Consider the following 27,479-nt stretch of genomic DNA (forward strand, 5'->3'; position numbering starts at 1 on the left):
TGTCGCTCGAGTGTCAGTTTGCGGGAAGTAAGTGAAGCACAGCCTGCCTGCAGAAGAAGAAACGCTCGGAATACAACCCATCGGTATACGGAAAGTTAGTACGCAAGTTTTCAGTGCGTCCACTTTGAGTGTTGCGTTAACAGCATCTCGATCGTGAAACAAACAAGTTCGCAGAACAGCGCGAATACACAGTGCACAGTGCACAGTTGAAGAAAGAGAGCAAAAAATACCTTACATAACGAGCTAATGATGATGAGCGTGCCCGAGTGCATATTGCAGGTGTGATTCATATTGTCTCTGAGTGAGTTGGCAATCTGGTAGTAGTTGCGTGCTGTTTAGCAGTCTCGTGTAATTCCTCCACAACTCAACTCAGTGCCTCCCGCGTCTTGCCGAGCAGTCAACCATTTGGCAGCTCAGCATTCTTCGTACAATTGGCGCTCGTTAAGCCGCTCGTGCGATCGTCAAGCGCTGTAAAGTGTACAAACATCGCTACCTCGTGGTGAATGTCGTTGCGTGGTGCTCGTGTTCTTGACAACCGTGATCGATTTCACCGATTGTTTTATCAAGCAAGTGTGTGAATGTGTGGGTTTCGGTGAGTGTATGTCTATGTGAATAGAAGTGCCGTGAAAATTGCTCACCCGAAAAATCACCCATTTGCATTTATTTGTGCCTTCGTGTCCACTCCGGTGACTATAAAGTGTAAAGATAAATACGATCATCTCCACTGACAGCCGCCCCGGAACCAGCTGCCCGAGTGACGGTGACGAGAACGGGCCGCTAGCAGCATCATCCGTCACACCGGGCAGTACCGGGTGCAGCAACAGCAACAGTAGCAGTAACAACCCGTTCAAAACGTCCAGCAAAATGAGGATGAAACATAAATCGCCCTGCCTAATGCTTCGGTTTATGCCGACAGACAAACACGGTAAGATATCGCACACGAAAATAATTATCTTTTAACGGTTTATTTTTAACGTAGATATTTCTTGAGCGAAGCGAAAAACCAAGCGGATGTAGACAACATTCAACGGAAGTTCTTAATGACTGCGGTTTTCTTTGCTGGCTAGCGTCACACACATTGATTGGTGATTACCGATGTTATTAATTCATCACCATATCAAACCTGTTTAGGTTTTCCTCTTTTAAAAAACGCCAGGTCATGGATTGTGAACAATTTTGTGTGAGAGAAAAAAATTACCGTTAGGTATTTGAAGCATAATACTGCTAATAATACCCTAAATACTGCTGCTGAAAAGGGCACTACGGTAAATCGAGTTGTTTGGGGACCTGTATCAAATCCTGCTCTAGGCTGTGTAGTTACAATTAAACGTAATTTAAGTTAAGCAAATCAGAAATTACAGGCCAAGAACTCTCCAGATTTTAGCGCTACAAAAAAAGAAGATTATTACTGCTTATCGTGTTGCTCCTCGCTTTTACGCTTTGGATCAATTACTACTTTTTTAGTATGCTGTTAAAATGCATCATTATGCATCTCTCTAATTTGCATTGCAAGATGACAATTGGATACAGTTGCCCCAGACCATCAAACATCCTCATCAATAATCTCCACTGTCAGCCTGGATCAGTTACAACCACCACGTAATCCATCACAAATCGCTGGACATTTAGAGGGATTCTTCGAATGCGCCATGCCCTCAAGCCCGATGACTGATTGGCGAAGAATTCTACCCCATCGACGGCTCTGAGAAACGCTGTTTCTGGTTCTGAGAACTATGAAACGTGCCATGAAATTAACCGCAATCGCTCACTGTAGGTTAGGGCAAGGGTCTTTGTGGATACTCTGGAACGGAAGCGACTGAATGTGCGTTTTCTGCGTATTCCCATGCCTTCGGTGCTTTACGATTGACCCGATGCGATATAATTTACCCTTCGATATTGCAGAATCTTAGGTCAGACACACGCGCACTGGATGGGCTTAACGATAACGATTGCTTTTACATCTTTCTAAAATGCTTTACGGTTTGCATGCCATGTGGCCATGATGGGGTGTGTTACAATATAAGAAAGCCTAACAATTTGACAAAATGTCAAAACATGTTTCACTGTTTATTTTATGATGAATTACACGTTTACGGTGCCTTTCATTCTAAGATTTGACGAGTTCAAAATAATCCAAAAGTTTATCAAGAAGTATAGTCTAGTTTTCCGTCTTTAAGGGACTTGAACCGAAGGGCACCGAACGTCACCAAACATTTTCCGTGGTCATGCGTCTCATTTAATACATGTGCATGTCAAGCGCAAATAAGTTTGGTATTCCACCGGCAAACCGCAATGAATCATCGCTGCGACACGGTTTGATCGTGAAGATGAAATGGATGGATAAAGAACAACGCTTCATGTTGTACGTCTGGCATCTATTCCCTCTTTTCATGTTGTTTTTTGTTGATGTTTGATGTAGCAGTACACACAATCGACCAAAATCATACATCAATCGCTAGGGCGGGTTTGGGGATGGCAGAAGTAACTATTTACGGCCAGTAATTCCACCTTTACTTTTACACCCGTCGTGAAGAAGATTGCAGCACCAAAGCGCGAGTAAGTAGCCCCAAAAATAGTTTCTTTTCACGTGCTCCGCTATGTGTGAGGGAGTGACAGAGGGCCAGACTTTATTTTGGGGTTGTATTCGGCCCGAATGTTCGATCAGGCATGACAGGATCAGCGTCTATGAAAGACCTCTCGTAGCCCGATCATAATCCAGCGTTTAGGATTCGATCCATCGCAAAATGTTTTGCTAGATTTGGTTGTCCTATACATTTAACATGTTCAATTACACGAAACAGTTTTGTTTCTTCCAACAATGTTATGTAGTACAAGCTCGTGGTTACCTTCTGCGGTTACTTACCATTATACATCTGTGTCCCGCTGGGTCCTATATTTCGTTGCGTAGACCGTTGTCTAGTGTTTCATTTCCGCAGTTTGCTACAAACACCGTGGTGCCGTCCCTCTAAACATTTAGTGGTATATCATCGCTACTAGCGGATGAAGAGGGTGAGGATGGAAGCCGCTCCCATCCACTGTGAAGAGTGTTGAGAGAGCGCGAAAGAGAACAGGCGTTTTTGATGGCTAGAAATAGCAGCGAATAGCGTTGCGCTATTCAAGAAAACCCCCTTGGCCAATTTCGATTTCGAAGATGACTCATCGTCCGTTGGCCGAACGCCAGAGGTGGCATGCTTAAAATTTGTACATAAAAACGAACAAGAGAAAAAGGTCGGAGAAGGAGGACGAGTGTGTGGAGAAGAGGGAAAGGAAATGTGAAACGAAACCGAGCATGAGTTCGCGTGCACTTTACAGCATAGAGATCTACCCCTTCCCGAATGAACGAGAAGAAGAACCGATCTTTCGAAGCATGAAGCGCAGCATCTACTTACGGAGGAGGAGGGTTCGGGGATTGTAAGAAGCGGAATGAAAATAATCCGCATCCGTATATCCACCGTACCATGCGTCTGTAGACGAGATCACTGAGGTTCGGTGGAGAATGTTACCGAGAGCGAGAGGTAGTTTGGGGTATACTTTCGGCGGGGGCCGACCAGTCGAGCCGTGCCGTCTGTGGTGAACGGATCGTGTTCTGCCTTCGAAGCTGCGGCTTCTTGCACGATCACGATGCACGCTGTCGTAAGGAATGATGCGGGCGGTGGGATACATTTTGCGGGTTATTTTTAGTCGACCAAATCCATCTTCTTTCCCATACACATGCAAGGACGACGGAACAGACATTCGCTCTGTGTAGTGTGGGGTCACAACAGCGGATCTTCGTTGGGTATCTGCGGGTGCTCTATTTGATATGACTCTAATTGAACTGGCAACTAAAAACTTTTCCGATCGAGACTTTCCTGAGCAAACATCCGGGGAAAGACACCGGGGGAAGCACATATGCTGTTTTACAGAGGCGGGAATGAATCAGAAAACTGATCCCGCTTTACTGTTTCGCACATAAATCACACTGATTTACGCCCGATTTGCTAATGATGAAACGAAGTGTAGCAATAAAGAGAATTTATTTTCCTCCTTGCCTTTACTGAGCGCTGTCTACCCTTCTGGTCGTGTGTACAGTTTGTTGAGTTGAGGTTTCATCTCTTTCGTTTACGACAAGATCTCTGCTCTACACCGAGGATCATTACACTTTGACCTCCAGTCTCCTTGTCAGGCCCCGATACGCAACCCTTTGGGGTACCGATTGTTTACGTCACTGTACCTGTACTTTTGCCCCAGATTGGGGAGGAATGTGTTGGAGCAGTGTGGCAGTTGCTGCGTGAAATTGCTTCACGATCAGCACATTCACGCTTAGTTTCGGAGACATGAGTCATGCCTTTGGCTTTTACTGCTTCCCGATACGAGAATCCATATGAGGCATTTGTCTTTATACGCGGAGATGTATGTAAATTTCAAATCACGATTAGAGAGTGTATGTTTTGTCCAGTTTTTGCTCTCCCGGAAAGGTCACCTTTAAATCTATCTCCGATATCAGGATAGGAAATCAATTGGAGGATCAATTCCGCTTGATGGTGATGTATTCCATCGATTGCTAGCTCGATCGTGCTGTTAAGATTGACTTTAAGGCAGTTTGCTTACAAAACAAAAATCGAAACAAACTTACTCAACGTGAAGCATTGCTACGGTTACAGCCAGAGTCACGATTTTCCTAACTGGAAAGTGCGCCAGTTCTCCGACCAAACCAGCCCACAGCGACGCATACCACAGTCAACCACAGTTGCTGTCGCTGTTGTTGTTGAAAGAACTAGTTTTGTGCGCGACTGGGAGAAGATCGATCGCCTACTGAAAGCCCCTTTGAGTCTCGCTTAAGCTTACCGAGTCGGATTTCTACTTGCATGTCTCAGTTCCCTCTTCCTGCCGGCATTTGAACGACCTTTAAAGGTTTCACGCAAGAGCGCGCGTGTACGAAAGCTAATCGTGAATCGATCACTGGGGTGGTGAACGATGTGGTGTGGGTTTTTGGACAGCTTCATAGTTTTATGTTTACGTGCAACCAGTACTAGTATGTCTAGATGGTAGTGGTGACACCCGCAAACAGAAGGAAAAAAAATGTCTACTGATCGGTCACACCGTGAAGCATCAGTTTCCTGGTCTACCGATCACCGTTCAATACGTTCCGATCTGTGGCTGCTACTCCCATGAACGATCAGCAAGAAGAGATGGCAATGAAGCCACGATCGGAGAAGCAGAGAAAATTAAGATTCCGCTCATTCTTGGTTGCAGACCAAAGCAAAAACTTTCGCTTTCCAGTTTTGTTTTGCTTCCGTTTAATTTGATCTTTCCATCTGTTCTTCTTTTTTTTCCATTCCGACAATCGGCAGCCATCCATGGTCAGCACAAACGGCACAAAGATAGTTGCGATGATTCATCGATCGCTTCCAGCACCCGGGTCCCACTGGCGCGCAGCTGTTCTAGTCCAGCAGTATCATACGGTAAGTTTTCACTTTATTCTTCAGACAGTTTCATGGAATCGGATCGGAAATCTGATGAAAATGGATTATTCAAAAATGATGTTTAGCACAAATTTCCCGCAAACCATTGTTCAAATCTCTCGTCTGTCTCTGCGTCGTTTGTTAGACTGCAATAACAAATAGTTCCATCTGCACACTATGATTTCCATTAGCAAAAAACGATTCAGTTTTTTAGTTTGGTTGAAGGCAAAACGCGTCGAAACATGGATGCAACCAGAAATCTGACATCGGATGACGTGATGATATAACAACAACGAAAGCAGCAGCAATGTAACGGACGCGCGCGCGGTCCATTTGACACTTGTAACCTGCCAAAAAGGCTAGCGATTGCGTTGAGCTTGTGTTTTGTTGTGACGTCAAAAGTGACGGATCACGAAAGATCGTCATCCAGTCAAACTGATGTCATGTCAAAACAACAACGCCGTGTAAATGGTGTAGTTTTGTTTGGTCCTTTTCGGTTTACTCTATTGGCGCTATATAATGCATATGGGTTTTGTTTGTGTCTATGTGCCAGTAAACAGAAACACAACGGATAACGTACTCTGTAGATAACGGAGCATAGAGATGGCCTTTCGCCCTCGTAACATCGACGCGTCTGTGTAGATTTGTTATTACTTCTGCCGACCTGGTGCTGCCGGCTCAGCTTGACTGGCCGATGACGTCCGTGAGGAAAAGATTTGCATGGTTTCATAATCTTATCCTCCCAGCTCGTAATGAAGAAATGTCTACCCTTGTCCTTTTTGGACCGAGCAAAACAGCACAGTAAACACGATAGTGTTTTCTGGTAACGTTTTATTCTGTAGGCGCTAACAGTTGCGTAACTTTGGGGCAACAATTGAAGCTCCATCCGAGAGTTGAGTCTCGAAATTGCTTCAATCAGAGAAGAAGCACTGAAAGTCAGAGGACACTAACAGCGCTCTATGCTGATAAGCAGTCGGCTTTGTATCTCTCTTATCTCACTGTGCGCTATTATCCAATTGATGCTGCGGAATGCTGCGTGTTCGCGGCATATGGGATACACATACCGTACTGAATGATCTTTTTCGACGCGGTGGTGGTCTCATCAACGCGCGAACGCATAAACCAGATGGACAATCTAGGTTCAGCGTTTGTTTTCTCTGTTGTTGTTATTTTTATTTATAAACCACAATCAAAGTGCGGTGGTAGAACCACCGCTAGGAGTGATAGGATTTTTGACAATTTTGTAAAGCGAACGTTTAGCTCTGTGACTCACGCCGACCAACCAGAAGGACCAATTGTGTAAGTTACACTTTTTGTGTTAATTTATTTTTTTCAACACATTTCCTTTTTTGCGTGTCTTGTTTGTTTTCTTTTGCGTTCAAAACCGCAAAGTTTGGCCGGACGCAAGCAAGGGTGAAAAGATGAGCTAACGCATGCCCATGCCTGAAACGGCAACCGCCATCATCAAACCGACATTTTCACCTTTTTTTTTTATTCTTTATTCCGTACTACGGTACGGTAATCTGTTTTGGTCTGCAGCGACTGTTTGCGTCGGTGGTGTACAGTGGTCGTCTTGTCCGTTTTTAGCGGATGCCAAAACTTTTCCGGTCGAAAGCAAAAACCTTCCAAAACGCACAATACACAACTGTCACACTTTGCACTGGAGCGCGCTTGCTAAAATAAAAAATCCAATGCTGATGACATCATCCTGATCATCATCCCCAACAAGCCCAGAAAGTTTGTGTCAAAAACGATGAATAAATACACGGATATGACCGTCTCTTGGCCGGCGAGGCAGAAGCATTCTAGACGGAGGGTAGCTGAGAAAAAAAATCGCCAAAAATCGTATGTCACGACTGTGTAGTCGGGTTTTTCGGGGACGCCAGATCTTGGAAAATTTCGCTCCCTTCCCTATTTCCCTATTTGTCCCTTTACACAAGCGCAATGTTAGAATCATCGCGGTCGGTGGTCCGGGAAATGATGTACAAAATTAGAGCGCTTCGCTAAAAATATACGCACGCCCCAAGAGGTAATTAGCGTGCGTGGCAACAAACCGGTAACGATCAACGTGACTAAATAACAGACAGAGTAGTAGAGAATTGGTCTGAACCTAGTCATTGGCCGATCGGTTCCGGAAGTGCGGGGTGCGTGCAGGTTCTTCAAGCGCACCTAAGAGATACGCTGAAGTTGTTCGCATCGTCCCGATAAAAAACTGCAGTCTTCCAGGTGCAGTGTGTTCTCCCTTCTAAGAAATGATTTCACCTGTTGAATGCACCGACACACGCCTGTCTGGGAAAGGTGTGTACATGTGAGCGTTTGGGCAAACAAATGCATACCTAAAACAATACACACACGCACGCACGCAATGTTGGAAGAAGAAAAAGCGAGTTGGAAAGCAGCGTTGGATGGGAATAGCCGGAGCAAGCAAGAACAGAGTAAAAAAAAAAAAAACAACAACAAATAGAAGCTGCGTACGGCTTATGCTGCTGCGAGCATGACGACAAGATACAGGCATCCAGAAAATCAACCGTCGCTGTATCCGGTTTCAAGGCCGGTCGGACAACTTTTCGCGTCCTGCCACACACACACCATTCCTCGCCGCAAACCAACAACATTTCCCTCGTTGGCGGTGTTGGTAAAGGTGTCTCCCAAAGTCGCCAACGGGTTCGCCCCATTCCTCAGCCGTGTATCGTGTCGTCTCGTGGTGCCCCGTTGGTGGAACCCTTGAAAGTTTTAGGGTTTTTTGTGTGAACTGTAGACTCTAGCTTGCTGCATCTTTGGTTTTCGCTATTGGTATCCCATGGGCCCCTTTTTGCCGTTGGAAAATGCACTTGGGAATGTATGCATGGCGTTGAGACACGCTCTCAGACACACACACACACAGATATTGATTGCACATTTAACCAGTGCTGGATGCATTTAAGTGCGTTGGTCTGTAGGTTGTGGCGTGGTGTTTTTCTTTTTTTATTCGAAGGCGTTGAGTGTACTTGCCACGATCGGAATGTATTCCTCCAGTGGGGTTTTCGCTGTCCAAAACCCACGCCATGGCTTAGTGTTTGTGCGTTTGAGTGTCGGTGTTAAAGGAATGTTTGTTAAAGACAACTAAAAGATTGCTTTAAAGACTGAAGTCGGGAAAAACAAAATTTGAATGCTAGAAAAACGTCCTCTCCAATCCATGTTGTGTTGACAAGTCTTCTGATCACGTTGACAGCGGTTCAACTCTTATAGTTGATATTAATAGGTGCTTATAACAGCAAACGCGTCAGCGCAACGATTTTGATTTGTGTACATTTTTGGGACGTAAACATGTGTTTGTTGTTGCAGTCGTGTTCCATCCTATCTAATGAAAAATGACACCAGCTGAGGGTAAATCGTTAAACTACCGTTTTCACCCAGACACTTTTGCTCCAGATGGTTGCATTCTTGCAGAGTACGTGCAGATGCTAAATAGCGAAGTTAATGGGAAGAGACTGAAAAGCTCATAACAGATGTCCAGAGTTAGGAATCGGCAAAGAAACATGCAATCTTTGTGTCAAAAATATCACCAACAAATAGCTGATCATCGATCAGCGTCTCCAGCTTCGCCTAAATGTCAATTTATATATAAATATTTCCACAAAATGGAGCACGCTCTGGAGTCGTCTACCCTCGCACACTGTCTGCACATTCAATTTAGTGACTCCTGGCTTCTCATCGCTCTGTGTAACCCTAATAAAAATGGCCCCTCCTCTGCTAGAATGACCAATCAATGCCGATATGAGTGTGTTTCCAATACCAATAGTTCGTTCGGGTGTGTGTGGTGTGTTGTAGCTCTTAGTGGCGCCGTTCGGGGGTAGCATATCATTGAACTTTAATTGAACCGCAGACTACGCACTTCCCGATCCCGACTTTAGTAGGTTACGATCGAATGACGATGTGCAGCACCCGGTGGATAAATTTATTCTAGTTGCGCCCGCCTGCTTCCCTTGCTGCCGACCACCAACAACACAGCCAGGCATAACAGCCAGGAAACAGTCAGAATTATTTGATTCCAAGCGTGGAGACTCACACGTCAGCTATTTTTATGCTACAACGAACGGAAGTTTTCCACTTTATGAATGGGATAGAAATCCGATTTGTGCGGCAGGTTTTGTGTGCGCGATGATAACGAAATCACTTTTTGCGCTACAAAAAACCACCTTTTGTAGTTAGTTCCTTAGTTTACATAACAAGTTAGCAAAAACTTCCTTTGCAACCATATTGTCCAACGATCAACATATGTCAGTCGAGTCAGTCGATCGTTCTCATTCATTCTTTCGTAAATTCATTCTTTATTGTAAATTCAGAACCTACATTGATTACAGCATTCCTTACATTTTGTCCGTTCTCATTTCCCACAGACATTGAATCGCATCCTGCATCCCACGTTTTTCCGCATCTGCTACTTGGCAATGGCCGAGACGCAATCGATCCTTCGACTGTCGGAGCAAACTGCGTGCTTAACGTCACCTGTCAGCAACCAAGCGGCCAGCTGAAGCCAGGCCTCAAGTACAAACAGATACCGGCCAGCGACACACCACATCAAAACATCAAGCAGTACTTCCAGGAAGCCTTCGACTTTATCGGTGAGTTTGAGTTTTGCATCCAGTGCAAAAATGCACAGGTATGTGGGACATTCTTTATTGGGAAGCGTTTTTTGTTAGCGGTAAGCGCTGCGGTTGTGCTTTAAATATTCGATGTGAATAATTGCGACAGGTGCGGTCGTAGCGCGACCGGCCTACGGTTTAATACCTCCAAATCCAAGGCCGGTTCGGGCCAACCAGCCATCTCCGAGCGTTCTTGCGTTTGCAAAGTTGAATGAAATGTTAACGATGTTTCTCTTCTTCGGCTTGAACTGATCTCATCGCATCCGTCCACGACCCTCACCCAGCGGGTTGGATCCAGATGCGTTTCACGATCGCTGATGATTCAACGCTGCCGAATACGTAAGAAACTATAGCCGAAGAATAAAACGAAAAAAAAACCATCAACAACAAACCCGTTCGCGCAAATCTTTAAATTCATGCGTGCGTCCACAAGGAATGGTCAGCAGAAAAGGGCAACGAAGAAAGCAACAAATGAACCGCACACAAAATTTTGACTCGGGGGAATTACTTTTTTTTGTTGTTTTTGTTACGCCAGTTGCAAAAAGGCGAATGTGGAAGAAAAAACAAAAAAAAATCAACTTTGTATGACGGCGATTTGGGTGTTTATTTTCATACCACGATTCCCAAACCCCCAACCCATCATCATCATCCAACAAGGAAAATCCTGCAACGTTGTGTATAGAGGTGCGCATGTTATTTCTTTTCTGCTATCTCTCTGTTTTTCGTTGGGAGGTTTTTTTTTTTTTGTTTCTGCTGCTACGGGGTAGATGATCGCATCGTCGAGGATACGTAAGATTTTAATTTTAAACACATTGGAATGCGCACCAGTATTGGAGTCCCAGCCGGAGTCCCCCATATCTTCGCTTCCAATGGTAAGGAGTGTTCGTCAACTGTCCACGACACGACAATCAGGCGGAAAACTGCAGCAAACCTTCCAAACTGCATTTCATGGTTTGAAAATCCACTGTATTAATAGTTTCCAATTTTGCGACCGGAATCTAGGTAGTAAAGTAGAGATAAGTGGAAATAAAAATGTGAAACATTGCGATCCTCCACTATCTTTCTCTTGCCACTCTGCGTGCTGTCATCATCGATATGGTTGCACCGTAAAGTGAAGAGTTGAAACATGGAACGAGTGAGAGCACAGTTGCCAACTGTTGTGTGTTGTGAGTCGCTGGTCGTAGCTCACCCGAGAAGTGGTTGTGGTTCAAATATAGCAATGACATCAACCACCAACACCATCTCATCCTTTCTCGATCCATAGTAAATGGTCCGGTTGTTGTTGATGTTGTGGTTTACGTTTTATTTCACCCCTTCTTGCGTTATTTGGTTCCGTAGCACCTCTGTAGTATTTGTTGCGAATTCATAAATTCACTTTGTCGTGTCATTTACTTTGGCAACACTTGGGCCCCACACCACCACCACCTTGCCGTGGTTGTGGCCAGCTGTTGGACAACGGCCAAACGTCGTCGGGCTTGTTTCTTTCTTTCGGCAACGGGTCCAATCCTCTTGCCTTGAACTATTCGGCAGTGGGGACATGGGGGGATGAAGGAAGTATTTATGTTCTGGACGACCTTGTCGGGGGCCGTCGTCAGGCCACCCGGAACATGTGAATAGATTCGGCTTCCGTTTGGGGTCGATCTAGGAAGGATCTGATGGAACGCGAACTGCAAATAACGGTGGTTGACGGTTGTCACGCCTCTGCGCCATCCGTTTGCTTTAAGGATCGACATGAAGCCGTTGCGGCTTTTAGATGAGAATATACCATTTTACCGTTGATTGGCGGGGGTTAATCATTAACTACCGCATTCGCTATAATTTATTTCCTACGGGATCCTCCTCTCACAATCCTTCACAAACGTATAACATGTTTCTTTCAAAATATCGTTGGTCAACCACTATTGTATGCATAAGAATGATGTGAGAGCAAACATCCCCAACTTCCGGCAGACAATCCGTCTGGTGGAACTCTGGATTCTCCGCCTATTTAAAAGCGCCAACTGTTCAGATATCAGCGTTAGCTACTTAGCAATGAAATGCTTTATGATATACTGTCAGTCAGAAGTTGATGTTATCGAAATGAGTCCCTCCGCCTGGTATCCAACCCCTTCTCTACTACCCTTCTTTTTCTGACACCAAACCGTACGCACATCTTGATGATTAGCTGAGAATTGAAACCGAAAAAAAAAATACTACAGCTGACACCACCGGAAAGGGTGCTTGCCCGCGTATGTGTGGGGTGCTTGCTGTGGCTTATCTGCTGCGGTGAGACTAAGAGGGGGGACCTAAAACACTGCCTTCGCGCCTGAGGACCTTATCAGTGTGTATCAGGGGTCCCACATAAGGGGTTCTGTGTGGGGTTCAAGTACATGCGACACAAAATCATGCACTACTGCTGTTGTGGTGCTCCATGCGGGGAGAAATGGTTCTCAGCATATAGTCATCGTCATTATCTTCTACCGTTTCCCCTTGTCGGCTAACGAGTGGGATTTGTGGTGAAATTCCGCTACTTCTTAAAGATCACATTTAGGGCGAAGCGGTCTGTTGGTAACAACGTATCCACCAGGCATGCCATCTGCAATAGTCATTTTAACGGATTAGTCGATCGGGGTCAACATTGAACCTGAATCCCAAACAAAGATTTTAGCAACGAATGGTAAACTACGAGTTGATGGATTACATGCAACGTACAGCTACTAACCGATGTGACAAATGTCAACACGTTACATGTTTCTTTTAGCACACCGTTCAGTAACTCATTTGCTATTTAGTAGCGTACTATTCCATCCCTAAGTGCACCTGCTCTGAAATTCCCCATGTTCAGTACCAGCTACCTTCCTCGTGTGTGCGTGGTTCCTGCCTCCACAACACTACTACGGCACAGTACACTAGCGCAATGCTAGTACTAAATCTTTCCGTCGCTTTGGCCGTTAATTCGCTCTCACTTGTTCGTTAAAGGTTGTTTGGGTAAATATGGCATTCTCGCTGATCGTGGTGTTGGGATGTGTGAAAAATACGGGAAGGTATGGAAAGAAGCAAGGTGGCGGCAGTGCTGTTGCTTCGTAAACTGATAGCGAAGCACGGTGTGCGTGTATATATTTGCCTGTTTACGAAAGAGATCGCAACCGAGCGTGAGAGCGAGCGAGAAGCACGGCGAGGGGCGAGAACCACAAGAGATTGGCTTCAACCGTCAGTGGTAGTGCCTGCCATCATCACCCCGAACCAACCAACCAACCAGCCCCACTCGCTTGCATTGCGGTATGTTTGCGATGAGTCACGAGCTGTATTTAAACACAATTAAATGGCACGATATGAAACGCTGCTGGCTCACTTCGCTCACGCTCCTCCTCACACTCACACACATGGCCAACCGTTGCCAACACATGACCATGGCCAACGGAAGAGAGACTTCGGGCAGGTGGGGCAGGGTCTGGCCGGCGCACGGCAGTGCATGGAGGGAACGAGAAGTAGCGCTCGTAATCGCGGCCGCGGTGTCGCGTAGTGGCGCGCAGCAGACCCGCGGACGAACGAAACGAACGTGAATGACGCAAAGTAAACCGAAGCAGGCAAGCACACACAGCACACAGGCCGGCAAGTTTCACGTAGAAATGCCACGCAGGCGAGATTTGGCGTCCTTCGATGGCCACGGGACTGTTCATCGACTTTGGGAGGCTATGGAATGGCAACAGAACCTGCAACTACAGCAGACAGGGTCAAATTAAGGCTGTCTTTGCATACATACAGGTTGTAATTGGAACTCTGTAAGGTGGTAAACACTATTTAGGGGTTTTTTTTGTCAGCAATCACAACATATCTTTTGTGTCTGCTTTATTCGTGCACGGAAGTGTCTTCTAGTTTACGCCCTTAGTTGCCATATTTCTACCTGGTCTTGTCTCAAAAAGGCAAGTTTGTAATGGAATTCTCCTCATGCGCGGTATTACTGCACATCAGTTGTAATCGCGTGCGTCAAAAGTGCGAAACTAGGTCTAAGATTTCGGGACCTCATTTCGGGTAGCACGCACCAAACCGTGGGCAATATAGCGCAACAACAGGTTACACCAGGAGGCGAATCGAATTTCACCTTACCAGTTTGTAACACCCGCTTTTTTGCTTCCCCTTTTTCTCGTTATAACCGAAGCCCTTCTATCGAGACGATTAGGGTACCAAACCAGCCTTAAATGCAGCAATTTCTTTCTTACGACATACGCAGGGAACTTTGCTTAGTTGGCAATAGATTGCAGGAATGACTCATAGAGACCGTGGGTTCCCGATGTGAGTGCGCTTAGGATTATGGAGGTTGCGTGTTGTACCATCGCTATTAGAAATTCTCATGGTTCGTACCCTACAGACATAGCAAGTTGGACCCGAAATAGAATGAAACAACTTCCGTGACTCGACCCAATTAAACGGTAGCAATGTTCGGAAGCATAGCATGAATGAGAAAAAAAAAACATTATATACGACAGAAAAGGACCTTCTTCTCCCGTTCCTGATGAACACAAAAACCGCGCGAAGCGTGCGCAGTTGTAGGTTCGTAAGTTCTTATCCTAGCGCTCGTACATTCCAAGGCTTCCGATTTACATGACAGACGATGTCGATAAAACACTAATCCTCACCTTTCCCGCAGGGGCCACGTGCGGTTATTTTTCCGAGCGTTTGCCGAGTGGTATTCCCGATAAGCAGCTAAGACCAGGAGGACACGTGTTCTAATTTGGTCAGGCTTACGATCAGCGAGATGACATATTACCAACTTGAGCGATGAACACAAAACAGGGGAAATGTCCCAATTGTTACCGAATGTTTACCAGATATGGTAATAAGCTTACCAGTCTACAAGGAGGACGTGAAGTCTTTCAGAAGGAACTCGTGGGCAATTGATTATGCCATATGATATCAATAGATAGCAGTGAATTGTTTATCGTTGGACCCCTTTTCTTGTGTAACGTAGAGACTTATCTGACGACTAATCTATAATAATAAACTTTCAACTCGTTTTGTTCGCGAGTTCTTTAGATTCGATAATTCTTCCAACCCAAAAAAAATCTTTACCATGCATCAATACGAGACATCAATAGCTGTGCGTTAGCTGTTGGGTAGTAATAATAGACTCCAAAAATGGAGTCATTCCTTTTCCGCGGTTCTGTTTCTAATCACGCACATTCTGCCGACTACCGACTAGTCTAGGCTACCATCACGATTCGTGGTCGACTCGAATCAAATAGCGCACTACTTTTATACGGGCTTCAATATCCCGGTCACACCTACAACAACACTATTGCGCGCCCCTCAAGAAGGCCTTGTGATCGTGTGATGTCGCATTCCGGGGTGCGCTCAATACACCTCAACCATCGACAGGGGTGCGATGATTCATCATAGGCCGACATACTTGTAGGACCTGTTTTCAATTGCCATCGATTGTACTTGAAACCATCAGCCCTGTTTTTCGGAGCCGAGCGGATAAGGTTAAATGCACACACCCATACATTGGTACTGTATCCTCCCCAGTTATCGACCGGGTGCGATGTGTGGTAAGGCGTTGTGCCTTATGTGGGTTATAATTGGGTGCTAATAATAATAGATGGCAACACTGTAGTTGATTAGCGCTTAAGATATCCGTCCAGATCACAACGGTCACGTGGGAAGGAAGCCTTCGTATTTTGATGTCCCTCAGCGCGCTTTTTTTCTATCTGCTGTTCATCCATTTCCAATCGATCAGCAAATGCCCAACAAATACATGTTTTCATGCAAAGTCTCCTCAACCCGAACCAAGAATAGGGTGTTTGTTGGCACCAGCAATAATGGCAAAGTTAGCAGCTGAACAAACGTAACGTTTGCACGATAACGATTACCCCTAAAGTGTCCCGAAACGCCGAAACGTTATGATGCGTCGGGGGATGAGTCAGTGGCTGACTGAGGCGTCGGTTGAAATGGCCGGGCCCCGGTGTAGAACGGTTATGTAAATAAACCGCAGCACCACACACACAGTCCCAAGAGTTCGCGCATATGTAGAACAACACCAGGGGGAGAGCGCACTGTGTGTGACATTTTAATGCTACAGGTCGCGCGCACTGTAGAGGTGAAACCCCCAACTAGAAGAGAAAAGATCGGACAGAAATTGGCATTGGACGGGCGATAGAATTAATACCCAGAGTCGTCCGTTTTTCCCCCTGGTTTTCATCACACCAGCGGAAGTGTGGGTAATGTTTCGGGATGTTTTAAATCGATGTATGTTTTTGTACCGTGCACCTTCCCTACCCTTCTGCGTCTGGGCGTTGTTAGTGAGGTACTCGACCGAGAAACACGGTCTTCGATGGGTCACCCTCTTGAGTGGTTCTTGCCATTGCTACGGGCATGATAAACGCGGTGGTGCTGGCCCTTAAAGCACCGCACTTGGTGCTTATCTAAATATTTATCTAAAATTTATCTAAATTTGCTGCTTCGCTTTGCATCTCGGGCCTCTATTAGGGGAATTTTATGCTCGAACGGATCTCGGTGGATTAAATATGCAAAATGAACCACTTTCCATGACCCTTTGGTATGAATAGAGACGTGGCTGATTGAGAGTTTGTTTGGGAAATATGGTAAGGATTCACTCATCCTACTACACTGCTGCAGCAAGACGCATAGCCTTAGTTTAAGTGTTCTGACTAGTGTGTCCACCAGTAAAATACTCTTGCACAACTTCCTGGCACGCAGCTGAGATTATTGGAAAATTGTATCGCTCAAATTGACAGTCATAAACTATTCAACTCGATAGTTAATTATGGACACGCGATCACCTGCACCGTCTGGTGGTAATAGAGTTGTGAGTTATGAGAAAACCTATGAAAAACATGTGTCTAGAGTGATAAGGGTAGGTGTAGCTACACTGTGCAGACATTCTATATCGATGGTTTTGGGCTGTTTAAGTAATGTTTTAGATTATTTTCATCAGCCTATATCATTTTGGCAAGAGTAAACAAAGTAACAAATCCATTGGAAACCCGGAACCGTACAAGCTCATCATCCTATGATCGATAGAGCAGCCCATTGAATTTTCACTGGGAACACTGTCAAATCGACCGAGCGATAAGCATGTGGTTGCATATCAGTCACCTACCAGAGTATGCATTGGACAGGACAAAAAAAAGAAACCATCGCGCGAGCGTGCGCCCTAAGTCCTTGGGACGACCGTCTGGCGTTGAAATTGGGAGCAACGAAAGCGGAGCAACGTGTTTACCACATCCTCTAACCCCGGGCGGGCAACCCTTCTGGGCTGGTGGTGCAATCGATGGTGGTTGCTTGCGGTTAGTCGCCGAGGGATGACTCACTTGGTTCCTCAGCTTGAGACAGGCTTGAAGTGTTATTCAATAGCCCTTGTACTACCGCGGCACAATCCCCGCTACTAGCAGCTATGCTTTGCTAGCAGGACTGATCGATAAGACGCTGTAACGGTGTGTGTTGTTTGTTGGGTGTGACAGAAATAACAACCAGATCAATAGTCAAGCGGAAAAGAAGGCACTAACCACATTGCTTGGTGGGAGAGGAAAATGGCAGGATTGTTTCTATTGTTTTTTCTTCCAACTCCCCTTGTTTCTTTGTACCCTTCGATGCATAAGGTATGTGCTACGCTGTGGTTTCGTGCACTTATCATGAATAGCGGAAAAGGTGATAATATGGTTCGACTAACATCGTTGCGTGAAAGAAAAAAAATACCCCGTGTAATGATTAGTAGGAAATATGTAGCACAACTAGGCGAGAACTTGAAGCAATATACAGGCGCAAGAGATACTGTCATAACAGGGAACCGCGGTTTAAATGGCATTGCGTTTATGCGGACTGTTGTTGTGCGGTTGATAACAACTATCAACCAGGGGCCTTCGCGCATAAGAAGTGTACACAATGTTCAGTCTTCCCAAGCTCAAGTAGTACATGCTTAGACGTATATTCCGACATAAATAGATTTATTGTGTGTCTTGTCTAATCTGCTCCGCTAAGCAGACAGCAATGACAACAAACATCCCATTCTGTAAGTTAAACTGTTCCGTTTGAAAGATGATAAAACTGGATACTTGTTTCAACTCTGGGGTGTGTGTGTGTCATTCTTTTGCTAAATAGAAGCTGCTTATGGAAGCTTATCAACTTACTGCGTACTTATTTAAAAGTGCCAAGAACGTTGCAATCGATAATGAATCCTTTATCGTTGCTCATCGCCTTTCGCCATGGACCCGGCGGAGTCAATATGCGAGGCACGAAGATAACACCACCATTACAGCCCCGTGGCCCGGAAACAGCAAATGTTCTTGTGTTTTTGGGGTGGCAAAAGTAAATGCAATGGCCAGTCCAGGGCAGAGCTGGTGTTGTAAGTGATGATAGTCAAGTAGCGGCTCAAGAAAACCGCGCACACATCTGAAAGCAAACTTCGCGTCAGCTTGTTTGACGACAAGTCATCATCATCAACATGAAGGCGCTTGAATGGCGCAGTGCTACTCGTGTATGTGTGCCCGCTTTCCAAACGTCATCACACTCGATGAGTTTAGTTTTGAGTGATGTTCAAATACGGGACACTCGCTCCGGACAGTGTTGGTTATCGCGGAAGGATCTTTAACACGAAGCCATGTGCACATATGTCCTCGAAGAGCTTCACAGTGCGGGTCACTTGGCTGTTGGTGGCGTCAGCAGAGCAGTCGTGTTGAGTTGTGTGCATTTGATGCGCACGTCAGTGCTGGTTGGCGCCTTTCGCATATGGATTTATCATCATTGTTTACCCATTAGCGCCTGCGAGAGACAACACGCAGCGAGATCTCTTCCTGTTCCTGTTTTCCTGACACTGCTGTGAAAGATGATGCTCCGTCACTCTGTATATTTTCTCAAGAGGATTTGCACAAATATGGTCTAAAAGTGAGGCGTAGCATTCATGCTTTTTAAAAAGATCTACTGGCTTCTTCTACTCAAGCAGCCATGACCATTATCCACAATCATTAACACTCTTCCATACGGTCTTGGGTGGTCCGGTGCACGTGTCCCATTAACGCCCTGACCAGACTGTAAGTAAAAGAAGCTTCCAACCGTATCCCCGGGAAGAACATCAGCATAATTTATAGCTAAACTTGCTGACTGCAAGCTAAACTTAAAACTGCTCTATTTGTAATTGTTTGACCCTATGAGGTAGGAAACGGAAATGAAATATCGTAAAAAAATGTGTCGTTAAAGTGAACTTACTTCAAACTCTGGCTCAAACTGACACCAAGCACACTGGTCTGTGACTGGTCCTAATCATCAACCGGAAGGATCCGATTGCCCGGTGCCAAATGTCAACGGCTCTACTGAAACTGTTTCCTGAAAACTGGTAAAACGCTACCTAACAGAGGAACTAGGGATGCTGGCAAGAACGACACTAGGAGAACGAACGGAGCAAACGGTCGATGCGATGACTCATTTCTTGCGTTCTGGCCGTTACATTGTGCTGGATTTTTAATGGACGAGGGAGGATTGAACTCCCGGAAACTTCTTTCCCTTTTTACTGCTAATCGGGTTCGTTTAATACCATGACGACATCCCATGTGCCGGGGGGAAATGGAATTGTTTTCATGCGATTTGTTTGATGCGGTTTTGATGATGGTTGATGTTTTTGGGTTCAGGTTGAATGAATAAATGCGGACAGTCCGCCGCCGACGGTGCTGCTAGGAACATGCCCGGGAGGGTTGAACCAAAAAAAAAACAAACGCACGCAAAAATGAAGGGATGCTGTGATCGGAAGGGTGGTCTAGCATGCATTTCCGTGTCAATCATTCCAGGACGCAAAAAGTGAATTGTTAATTAGACGTTGAAGCGCACACGGAGGGTCGAGTGTTCGCGGTGAAAGGGAGGAAGTTTTCGTAACAATAGGAGGGATTCTTCTTGATTGAATTTTACTGAGACTGTGATCTCATTTGCTGACGGGAAGTCCTGCGATGCTTTTGTTGAGTTTTGCTGAAAACTGTTGTGTCGAGTGCATAAGAGAATGTTCGTAAGGGAAGAAATCTAGTTTAGAAATGGCACAATCCGATTATAACATTCCCAAATAACTTTTTGAGTTGTCAAGGTTTTTTGTTTACAATCTGACGATCTAGTAGTGTGGGAGCATCTGGCAAGTACTATTGCCCATTCCTTCCATTCTTTTTCTGTCCAGCTTCCAGTCGTAAGTGAAGGAAATGTTGAGACTCGCCTGATACTTGAGAGTGTGTAACTGTTTTCAGCAAAAACCTCTGCCAATTGCCATGCGTGCCCATCAACTGCAGATGTTAGCACCCTTCTTTGCTTTTGCGGGTGAAAAGACCAATCTACAGGGGTTGGAAATCGGGAAATGGAACCGGAAAGCCATAAACACCCTTCGTGAACCGTCTGTTACCAATATTTTCAATTACAGTTCGTTTTCCGATAATACGGTTGCCGGTTGCGACCGATGTTTGGCATGCATATGCGAACCATTGTTACTGCTGGCAACATTAGCAGGATAGAATTTTATGACTTCGTCCAAAGTAAAAATGGTGCACTAGTACACTTTTGATTTTTAGTCAAATGGGCCACACTGTTGCCTGTAGTAAAGCGATACAGAAAATCCATCTTTCGGACAAAACTCCTTCAACCCCTGAATTATGCTAAAGTGTGATCAATGCGGCTGAAGCAACTGTTGCGAATAAAATCCCTTGCCATTCTCTCAATAATGTCACGTTTTTGACCAACGACGAATGTCTAAGCCACACGAATTGAAATGCAACACAATGGAACAATTTTGGTTTGGCGTGTGACTCATCTTGCGCGACTTCTTGCACGAAAGCAAACCGCAATCTCCACGGATGACCTTTGTCTAATGGCGTGACGTCATAGCAAAGGCCGAACATGAAGCTCCAAGCAAACGGCAACTTCAAGCCAACCAAGCCATTGCACCACACACAACCACAACCGGTTTGGTGGTCGACATACTACAACAAAACCACCCGATCGAGGTGGTGCTCCAACTTGCTCCAACAAGAGGAGACGCCATAATGTGTTGTGCCGCGAGTTGATATTGCCGTGCTTCCAGTGTAGTGGTTTGGCAAAAACAAGTCATTTCACCAATACGTACAGATTTCCGATGGCTTTCTGCTTGGTGGCTTGCTTTCGGCCACGATGCCGAGGCTTGAAAGTAGACGAACAGCTTCCACATTCCAGCGAGCGCTACAGTACGACCTCGCGAGGTTACCGCCAGTGAAAACCTATTCAATGCGCCAACGAAAACCTGGTATTCTGTTTCAGTAAACTCTCACCAAACAGCCGAATGGAAATGTTAGGAAAAATTAAGTGTAAAATCAATCAGTCTAAGAATAGGGCACGAAAGCAGCTTGGTCTTCCTTCTTTTCACACGGATTAAATTAGTGCAATAAAAATCCCGCCAACGATTTTGCTGAGCGCCGCCGGGGTGGGTCGGGACCGGACGAGGTGTTAAATTGCCCCGAATGGAGTGGACAGTGGCGAAGCAAATCGTCCTTATTGAATTAGACCGTTTCGTTGCCAAAACATAAGCGCAGCCAAGAGTAATAGTTTCGTGTCGTCCCTTTTGCCAAATTGTCCCTTCACAGGCAGAAGATTAATGATCTTCGTTCATATCATGGACAGCGCGCTTCGGCTTCGCTTCTGCTGTGTGTGGGATATAAATGGATGCAGCAACTATCATCACCCATGCTCTCTTCCATTGCCTAGACTGTCTACGCAATCTACTGATTTTTTGATAAGACCCCGTTTCCCTCTGTCTTCAATTCAAAAATCACCTTAGAAACGCCCTTCTCTTGTTCCTCTGCTCTTGAGAACATTTGCACAATCCCCGCACTGGTGAGCATGGTGTAAATATGCAGTGTGCGTTATTTACGTGGCCACTTTCCCATCTGCTGCTAATAGAGAGAAAAATTGTTGTCTTTCACGCAGCCTAGTCCCTGCTGTGCAGCTCCCTCACAGTTTTTGCAAGGATGGCTGTTGCATTGAGTGTAAGTATTTGAGGAATGCATTTTATTACAATTTCCTGTGACGGCCGGCAGGACTCAAAAGGGCGTTCGGATGTGCTGGCAGCAAAAAAAAATCCCCCTTCCGGATGAATTGTATTCCCCACATCGTTTAAGCAAGAGTGGTGAACTAACAATACCAGTGCTGAATGTGAGCTCTGAAAGGGGGAAATGCGACTGCCAGAGAATGGTTGGTTATCGATGCGCATCCGAGAGGCAGTGGTGTTGAATAAATGGAAAATTTCAAACCCACGTTGAATGAATCATGCATCGTCGGCCCCGCGATCTGTCAATAAACTTGTTGCCGGTGGGATGTTGTGTAGATAGTACCATCGTTCAAAGTGCAAACAGCATCCAGCAGAAGTGCACACACGCGAGTAAAACCCCCATTGACCGACGGGGGGGGATGAGTTAGGGGATAGCATTAGGGGGCAGAGATGCGCAAAATGATTCTAATTAACATCCGCGGATCAGCTTCCGCGGGTAAATGAAGCCGGAAAACAACCGTCGCTCTGCACGATCCCAATGATTCCGAACGTGTGTGTGTGCGATACGTGTGTTGGTCATGGCACGCACATAAACCATGAATCAAAATGTTGCAACAATTTTTGAATGGGATAAAACCCGAGCACCGGTAGCTGTTGTTGGTCGCGATCGCACCCGTCAGTTCCGACGAAAAAGTAAACACAGAGTCAATCGGCTCTCCCAAAAAACCAATGTTGGTTAACGCTTTCTGTTGAGTTGTAAAGATTTCCCTTGGATACTTCTCAAGTTTATTGCTTAAAGTATTCTTTTTGATTCTTTTCTTTGCAATACAGGGGTTCCGAGGTGGACCAGCAATTTAGTAACTTTGTAAATTATTATTCATTAGGGAAAAATTTAAGCTGTAAAATGATTGATTTACGACATCCCAAATTTTACTTTACCCAAAGCTTAATCCCAAAAGGTCAGAATAATCGCTTTTTTTCGCAGCATATGCGTCATTCCTGAAGATGCGTTCATCCATTTGTTTAACGCGACATATTCCAACACGTTCCGGGGACATTGCAAGGTTACAGGCTCTGCCGGTTGAACTTTCCTATACGCCCTCAAAAGAACGAATCTTTCCTTTGCACAAAAGAGAAGGAGCTCGTATGTTTCTCAAATGCGGTGCTTGTTACCGCACGGCACAAATAAGGACACTTCACAAGTGATCATCATTCACATAACAACATCGCTGGTGAGTGTTGTCTCTGTGATGTCATCCGTTGTGGGGCCATCCCTCTGGATCATGGGTTTGGAAAGAAATTCGATCCGCTGTTTGGGATCCGTTGAATGATGTCAGAATTGGATGCGCATTACACAAGATCGATAGCAAAGATCATCGGTGATGATTAATTGGCTACTAATTCTACATCGCCAACGGGAACAAGTAGCTGTACATTTGAAGAACTTTTTTGTACTCGTACTAGCAGTAGCACGGCACGCTGGACAGCAACCAATCATCTGCCGTTTTCGTTTGCAGCCATCGCCATGCTGTCAGCGGTAGGTCCTGGCGCTCTAGCCTGAACATGAATCATCACCGTATGCGCAGTTGTTCTGCGGGAATTGGGAAGAAACACACGGAAGAGGGATGCTGGGCATGGATGACTCACACACATCCTGCGTAGCATTCAGGATGTTGCTCTTCTTCTTTTTTTTATCACTTATACCATCTTGAGTTACCAAAACATTTGAAGGATAAAATACTACACAAAAAAAATGGCCCTTATTTGTGTAATGGATACGTCACGTCGTTCGTTGGTAGATTAAAAAGCTTTGATTTCCTCCATCCCTTCCTGTTTGGTTCCTAGCTGTCTTTGTCTGCACCAAGGGATGTAAAAGATCGAATGTCAGCACGTAGTTTGAAAGTACACCCGAGTGTTCTGATTCGTTTTTAATTCATCCATCTCTAGGCCACCAAACGGCGGTTAAGAATACGTCCTGCATCGCTTACCTACGGTTCTGTTCTTCTTCAATCTGCAATTTAAGACATTTACTAGGTTTTTTTTTTGTCGAAGAAACCGAAAGGAATCAAAAATGAAGGGGATAAATTCTTTTGTTACGGGAATGCCGGTTTGCTTGACTCTTGTCCATGACATGATTAAAAAAGTGTTCTAATTTGGATAATGGTTCGTTTGGGCTCAGCAGGGTTTACCCCAAAAAACTCAAGTGAAGGATGAAGGATTTGGTGGAATTTCCCTGGAGTTTTCAACAGTTTCACGGATGTTTAGCACGTTCCCTTCTCGATTTAACACGTCATCCGGAAGTGATTAATAGTGTGTATTGTGTTGTGTATACGTCATTTCTAGAAGATGCACTTCCACAGTTTGGCATCCAAAATGCAAGTAGTAAGCAAGCTGTTGCACACGCTTTGTAACACTTTGTACGGAAGCTGACGGAAGCCCAAAAAGAAAGGAAATGTTTTTACAACAAAAGCAGTCAAACAGCAATTCTCATATCGAAATACAACGTCCATTTCACGCGCTGTGCGTGGGTTAAAGATTTCAAACACCCCCTAGGGCTCATGGCGCAAGGCGCATTTTATTATGCACGCGTGGCAAACCAACAACGCACTCACGGCTATGACTCACATAGTCCCGAAATAAAACCCGTGTTGCGTCGATCTACCGAAATGGATTCAAAACATTCGGGTGATACTGTTGTTCTATTGGGCCAAGGAGGAGGTCGGTAGATACAGCAGACCAGCATAAAATGTCAAAAGTGGCCATATTAACAGCATTTTTATTTAACAGGAAAAATGGTACGATCTGCCTGTTTGATGGGTAGTACAATGCAACACTCTGTCGTCGTCGTCGTCGTCGTCGTCGCCCGTTCTCACATTGCTACTTTTAGCTCCTTCCGGTCGGAACGACCGTCATCATCATCGGCGTAATACTCGATGTGCTTGAGTCATCGATCGTGCACCACGGGCCGCCAAATCGGTTCATTATTTGTAACCAGTCAAGTGTGCAGCAGCGCGCTAGAAATAACAAAACACACCCCAAAAAACAGGCCACCAGCAATTGCACTTCAATTGAGGTTCAGCTCAAGATTCTGTTCGCTGTGGCAGCTAGTTTTTGTTAATTTTATTTTGAATGAAACATTGACAAAACTTGTCACTTTTCTAAACGCTGGATCCGAAGCCCATCAGAAACTTGATTCACTTCCGTTTTAGTGGGACGTTTTCCTTGTTTTTCTTTTTGTCTGAAGCGTTCCAAAAAGTGACACGCCTGTCACTACTGTCGACGGCGTTGTTCTTCTTTCGAACCGAATGGCCCTGCCAAACAATGCTTCCGTTGTTTGTGCAGGAAAAGACAGTACGTGCTCTTTCGGGAGTGTTTATTAGTTTTTAAAATTCTAACCACGAAATAATAGCCATCGACGAAAACGAAAACGACTGTGCCACACATTTCTTATGGCGCGCACTCTCTAGATCACAGTTTAACAACTGCTGCTAGCTACGAAAGCTGGCCGTGCGGAGTGGATATTTCCCTTGCGTGCGGTCGTGCGTGAAATAGCGACTTTACTTCCCCGAGAAAATCGGAAGGAAGGTACCATGCAGGACGCACACGACGCACCCTTGCCAGCATTCGTGGCTAGCAGCATGAGTCATACTTTCACCCAACGCACGGTTCTCTGTCGATCGTCGATGATTCCCAAAGGGCAGGGACGAAAACGACATCCTGCGACCAGCTGCTGCGTGTAGAGGGAGCGAGAGAGAGAGACAGAAAGAATGTAAATTCGTTCCGAGGGTTGCATCTATTACGCGCTGCAACGCGAACCACTTTGATCCTTTGAACGTTCACATCTCTCCAATTCCATTTTACATCACAGAATCAAACAAACCAGACCTTTTTGGTAGCCTTGCGGGACCTTCAAGTAGATAAATAAACATTAAGGGCAACGAACTAGGAACATTTTCGCCCTGGGAAAGTGCCTAGAAAAACCTGGGAGATAGGAGGGTGTCTCCCAAGAACGCCAGAATTACGAAATAAATCCGCTATAAATGGGTTGCCTCTTTGGCCAATAGACTCGAAGTCGGTCGTACGTATAAGGATAAGCTATCGGCAAAATAACAGTGTTTGTCCGGTTTTTTTTGAATTTGAGAGTGCTTGGATGTAATCCTTTCAATTCTTTAGGGAGGGTTTAATTTCACGAACAAGTGACTTCCATCTCGTAGACTTACCTTCCGGCTTTTACTAATGGATTTCTTCTTTATTTTTTGCTCTCTTTACAGAGGAAGCCAGGAAAAAGGGATCAACTGTATTGCTGCACTGTCAGGCCGGCATTAGCCGCAGTGCCACGATCGCGATCGCGTACGTCATGCGCTACAAGGGCCTGTCGCTGATCGAAGCGTACCAGCTGGTAAAGCTGGCCCGACCAATCATTTCGCCCAACCTCAACTTTATGGGCCAGTTGCTAGAACTGGAGCAGAACCTAATAAAGGACGGCAAGCTGGAAGCGCCTCCACCGTCACCGACGATGGCTGCCCCACCGACCAGCCAGCCACCATTTTTTCTCATCGATAACTGCAGCAAGTACAACCCGCTGAACGAGGAGGAGATGGTGGCCACACGCCGACAGTTACGCTGTGCGGCGGCCGCCGCAGCTACAACCCAAGACACCACCATGCTCGATGAGCGAGATACACCTATGGATGGGGATGCGGATGAAGATTGCAAAAACAACAACAACCGGGACAGTGGATGTAGCGTGGCCAGTTCTTCCTCCTCTGCCTCGTCCAGCTCATGCTCGTCGTCGTCCTCGTCTTCGGTGGGCTATCGTGGCGGATTCAATGGTGGTCGCTTTTTGCCACCACGGTTAACACTGAAGCTACCAACAACACCGACGTCACCCCCTTCGTCCCCGTCGCCCCTATCCGCGTCCTGCTCGTCTTCCGCGTCGTCATCATCGTCCTGCTGTTCGTCGTCCTCGCTATCGTCCACACCCTCGCCGACACTTGCCATATCGCCGACCATGGGTGTACCGATCGCTGTAAGAAAAGCGTCCTACAGCGGACCAGTACCGCACCGACCATCGAGTCTGGCAACGACCACCAACCATACGATAGGGGGTGCTTCGACAACGATCGCCCCATCTACAACATCAACACCATCATCCTGCCACTCGTTTGACGATCATCGCAATGCAAACGGTTCCTGATGGGGTCGGAAAGCACATAAAGCGTCCAAAAAACGCAAGAGATAGGACCGGTGTGCCCGACGCGAACGGAGTAAAGGTGTTTCTTCTGATGTGGCAGCATCAGCACCAGTGGCACCGATACACGATTCTCGTCACGGTCAACGATGTAAATACAGCGCAAAAGTTCAGCCGGGATTAGCTGCGTACGCTTGCTCTACAATAATAACAGATGCTTTAAACATAACGAGAGC

At 45.7% G+C, this 27,479-nt stretch overlaps 2 protein-coding genes across 2 annotated transcripts in view; both read left to right on the forward strand.

Moving 5' to 3' along the window:
• Positions 1-677: 677 nt before the first annotated feature.
• Positions 678-27,302, forward strand: LOC126558035 (uncharacterized protein ZK757.2). The gene is made up of 4 exons (XM_050213970.1): positions 678-925; positions 5,334-5,444; positions 9,824-10,048; positions 26,324-27,302. The coding sequence occupies exons 1-4, from the start codon at positions 865-867 to the stop codon at positions 27,247-27,249; spliced, it is 1,323 nt and encodes a 440-aa protein (XP_050069927.1). The 5' UTR covers positions 678-864; the 3' UTR covers positions 27,250-27,302.
• LOC126556860 (metastasis-associated protein MTA1) overlaps positions 10,062-27,479 on the forward strand; it is a 137,816-nt gene continuing 120,398 nt past the window's right edge. The window contains exon 1 of the mRNA XM_050212393.1: positions 10,062-10,070. The gene's annotated coding sequence lies outside the window, so the exon portion shown is untranslated. The remainder of the gene's footprint in view (positions 10,071-27,479) is intronic.

The sequence above is a fragment of the Anopheles maculipalpis genome, chromosome 2RL (genome assembly GCF_943734695.1).
Source record: "Anopheles maculipalpis chromosome 2RL, idAnoMacuDA_375_x, whole genome shotgun sequence".
NCBI classification, from domain to species: Eukaryota; Metazoa; Arthropoda; class Insecta; order Diptera; family Culicidae; genus Anopheles; species Anopheles maculipalpis.

Bases quoted from the DNA above. Each gene is read 5' to 3' on its own strand.
- LOC126558035 (XM_050213970.1), top strand. From the start codon at position 865: ATGAGGATGAAACATAAATCGCCCTGCCTAATGCTTCGGTTTATGCCG. The intron at 5,445-9,823 runs GTAAGTTTTCAC...CATTTCCCACAG, and splicing joins TAGTCCAGCAGTATCATACG to ACATTGAATCGCATCCTGCA. The intron at 10,049-26,323 runs GTGAGTTTGAGT...CTCTCTTTACAG, and splicing joins GGAAGCCTTCGACTTTATCG to AGGAAGCCAGGAAAAAGGGA.